Source organism: Arachis ipaensis, chromosome B09 (assembly GCF_000816755.2).
Source record: "Arachis ipaensis cultivar K30076 chromosome B09, Araip1.1, whole genome shotgun sequence".
In the NCBI taxonomy this organism is placed as follows: domain Eukaryota; kingdom Viridiplantae; phylum Streptophyta; class Magnoliopsida; order Fabales; family Fabaceae; genus Arachis; species Arachis ipaensis.
This window is the reverse complement of record NC_029793.2, coordinates 114,671,979-114,675,009: the sequence shown is the minus strand read 5'-3', so window position 1 is coordinate 114,675,009 and position 3,031 is coordinate 114,671,979. Positions and strand designations below refer to the sequence as shown.

The 3,031-nt window shown below is 48.6% G+C and overlaps 1 protein-coding gene across 1 annotated transcript; it reads right to left on the bottom strand.

Annotated features, from left to right (window-relative positions):
- LOC107615856 lies at positions 1,852 to 2,698 on the bottom strand. The gene is made up of 2 exons (XM_016317874.1): positions 2,477 to 2,698; positions 1,852 to 2,226 (listed from the first exon to the last, which is right to left on the bottom strand). The coding sequence occupies exons 1-2, from the start codon at positions 2,696 to 2,698 to the stop codon at positions 1,852 to 1,854; spliced, it is 597 nt and encodes a 198-aa protein (XP_016173360.1).

Here is a 3,031-nt window from a genome sequence, read left to right as displayed (position 1 = left end):
TTTAATAAGAATATTGTCAACCCGTACCTCTTGATGGGTGACCGAGAGACGGATAGAAGCTACATATGTGAGTAGTCGGTTAGTTGTAGTGTTGTGTTCTTGATTTGTTTACTCACTTAGTGCTATGCTTGACGAATCGTTGTGTTTTTTCGTTATTGCAGTGTCCATGGCCGCCGAGCAGACTGGCCTTGACAATCTGATGTCATACTTCCTCCCTGGGCATAGTGATGATAGCTCCATCACTCCCCCAGCTAATGTTCCAGGCTCATCCAACCCTGAGGTTCAATCACAGCCCACTCAGGGGGAGGTCACCGGTACAAGTGCCGGTGTGATCCCTCCATCTGAGGAGGTTCTGAAAGAGGAGGTTGGTCCCGATGTCGCCATTGTTGACAACCCGAAGAAAAGGAAGTCAATCTCCAGTCCAAAAGGAGTCATCACCATGATGAAGAAGAACTTTGACGCTGGGAGCTTCATTGACGCCCAACTCCTGCCGAGTACCGAGGACTTCTTTCTTGGCAGGGATCTCGCTTCCCAGGCTAAGTGGGTGTATTGCACCTTGCTCCGGGCTGTCGCCATAGTGAGAAAGGCGGAACCGGTCTTGGCTGGTGCTCGGACTTTGGATGGAAAACTCCAGGCGGCTATTAAGTCCATGGGTAAGCTGAAAGAGGAGGTAGAGTAGGTTAAGACCCAACTTGCTGCTTCGGAGGAGAACGTGAAGACCTCGTACGAGATGGTTGCCTGGCTCACTGAGCGGGAGCTCACTTTGGAGAGTCAGCTCAATGCTGCTCAGGGTCGGGTGAAGGAATTGGAGAAAGAGCGTGACAACGCTATCTTGTCAGCTAATGCTGCTAAGGCTGAGGTTTTTGATTTGAAGAAGAAGAATAAAAAAACCGTGAGGCATGCTTGGAATGCTATTGGGGGCACTGAAGAAGCGATTAAGGCCCAAGTAAAGTTGCTGGTTCCTGATTTTGACGTCTCTACTGTTGGTGCCTTCAAGACCATCAAGGACGGCAAGATTGTCGACCTCCCGAGGAATGACGTGTATTTGTTCATACTTTTTGGGTCGTTTTGGCTTTGTAATGTATTGTTTTGAACATCTCAGTAGTTTGTGTAAAACTGTTTACCGTTTTGATTGATAAGCGACGACTACCGAAGCCGATTTGTGGCTTTTTATGTTTAAACATTTGAGTTGTGGCCCTTACTTTCGTAGCCACTAAGATAGTGTTCACGATTTTCCTGGCTCCCGGAGTGATCAGTCTCATGATGCCATAATGTTACCAAATTGGTCAGTGAGGCAAAACAATTGAATGATGAATTAAAGATGGCAAGTCAGAAATAAGAGAGAAATGATTAAAATTTAAACAAAGCGTAATCAGGACGTGCTAAGTGACAATCTCAACAAACATGGAATAAGTAAACAGGTGAACAGAAACGGGTGTTACTATATTGGGGACCCGTCTGGTCGTCGGGTTCACTTGGGCTTTTAAGAGTAGAACTTCTTCAAGTTTACCATATTCCACGTCCTGGGCACCTCTCTTCCGTCCAGTCGTTCCAGCTTGTAAGCTCCATCGACGACTACTTCTTTTATCCTGTAGGGGCCTTCCAAATTTGCTGTTAGTTTCCCTTCTCCCGGGGTCGGTAGGCCCACGTCGTTGCGTCGTAGAACCAGGTCATTTGGTTCAAAACTCCTTTTTAGCATTTTGGTGTTGTACCGTAGGGCTATTCTTTGTTTCAACGCCGTTTCTGACAGGTGAGCCATCTCCCTGGTCTCGTCGAACAGATCTTTCTCCACAGCTTCCTCAAATCCACCAAGGAATAACTGTGGGCTTGGCTCCCCCACTTCCACGGGAATCACCGCATCGACCCCATAGGTAAGTCGGAAGGGCGTCTCTCAGTGGAGGATTGTGGTGTTGTTCTGTAGGACCAAAAAACTGATGCGAGTTTGTCTGCCCATCCTCCCTTCTTCTGGTCAAGCCGTTTCTTAAGGCCTTGGAGGCTGACTTTGTTTACGGCTTCAACTTGGCCGTTGGTCTGTGGGTGCTCCACTGACGAGAACCTTTGTTTTATCACCAGGCCAGTAAGGAACTCACCGAACCTCTTATCGGTAAACTGTGTCCCGTTGTCGGATATCACGACCTCTGGAATCCCAAATCTGGGGATCATTTGCCTCCACATGAATTTTTGACAATTGACTGACAATATGTTGGCGAGCGGCTCCGCCTCGACCTACTTAGTATAGTAGTCAATGGCCACGATCAGGTATTTCACCTGCCCGGGGCCTACCGGGAAGGGTCCCAAAAGGTAACCCCCACTAGCTGAAAGGTCGGGAGGCCATCAGTAAACTTAACTCGGCTGCTGGGGTTCTATAGAAATTGGCGTTTTCTTGACACTTCTTGCATCTTTTCATGAATTCCTAGGAGTCCGACATCATCGAGGGCCAAACGTAGCCGGGCCTAACGAGCTTCCAGGCCAAGACCTTTCCGCCGATATGGTGGCCGCAACATCCCTCGTGGACCTCGCTTAAGACATAGTCCGTCTGATCGGGGCGCAGGCACTTTAGCAGGGGTTGGTTCAGCCCTCTTTTGAACAGTTGGCCCTGTACTATTGCGTACTTGGCTGCTTCCCTCCATATCACCTTCGTCGCCTTCTCATCCTCAGGGAGCTTACTGTTTTCCAAGAAGTTGGTAATCTGATCCATCCATGAGGGGGTGTCGGCTGCTTGGGTTACGCACAAGGTGACCGTTGGTTCCTTTACTAATCCTTGGATCAGGGATCGATTTCCCGACCCAGGCTTCATACTTGCCAGCTTTGATAGGAGGTCGGCTCGTGTGTTCCTTTCTCTTGGAACGAGCTGCACCACGACCTCATCGAATTTCTCACTCAAATTTTTTACCCTTTCCAAGTATTTCTGTAACAAGGAATCTCTGGCTTGGTAGGTTCCATTGATTTGGGAAGTGACGACTTGAGAGTCGCTTTTTACTTCCACCTTGGTTGCCTCGACTACTTTTGATCAGAGCAGACCTCCTATGAG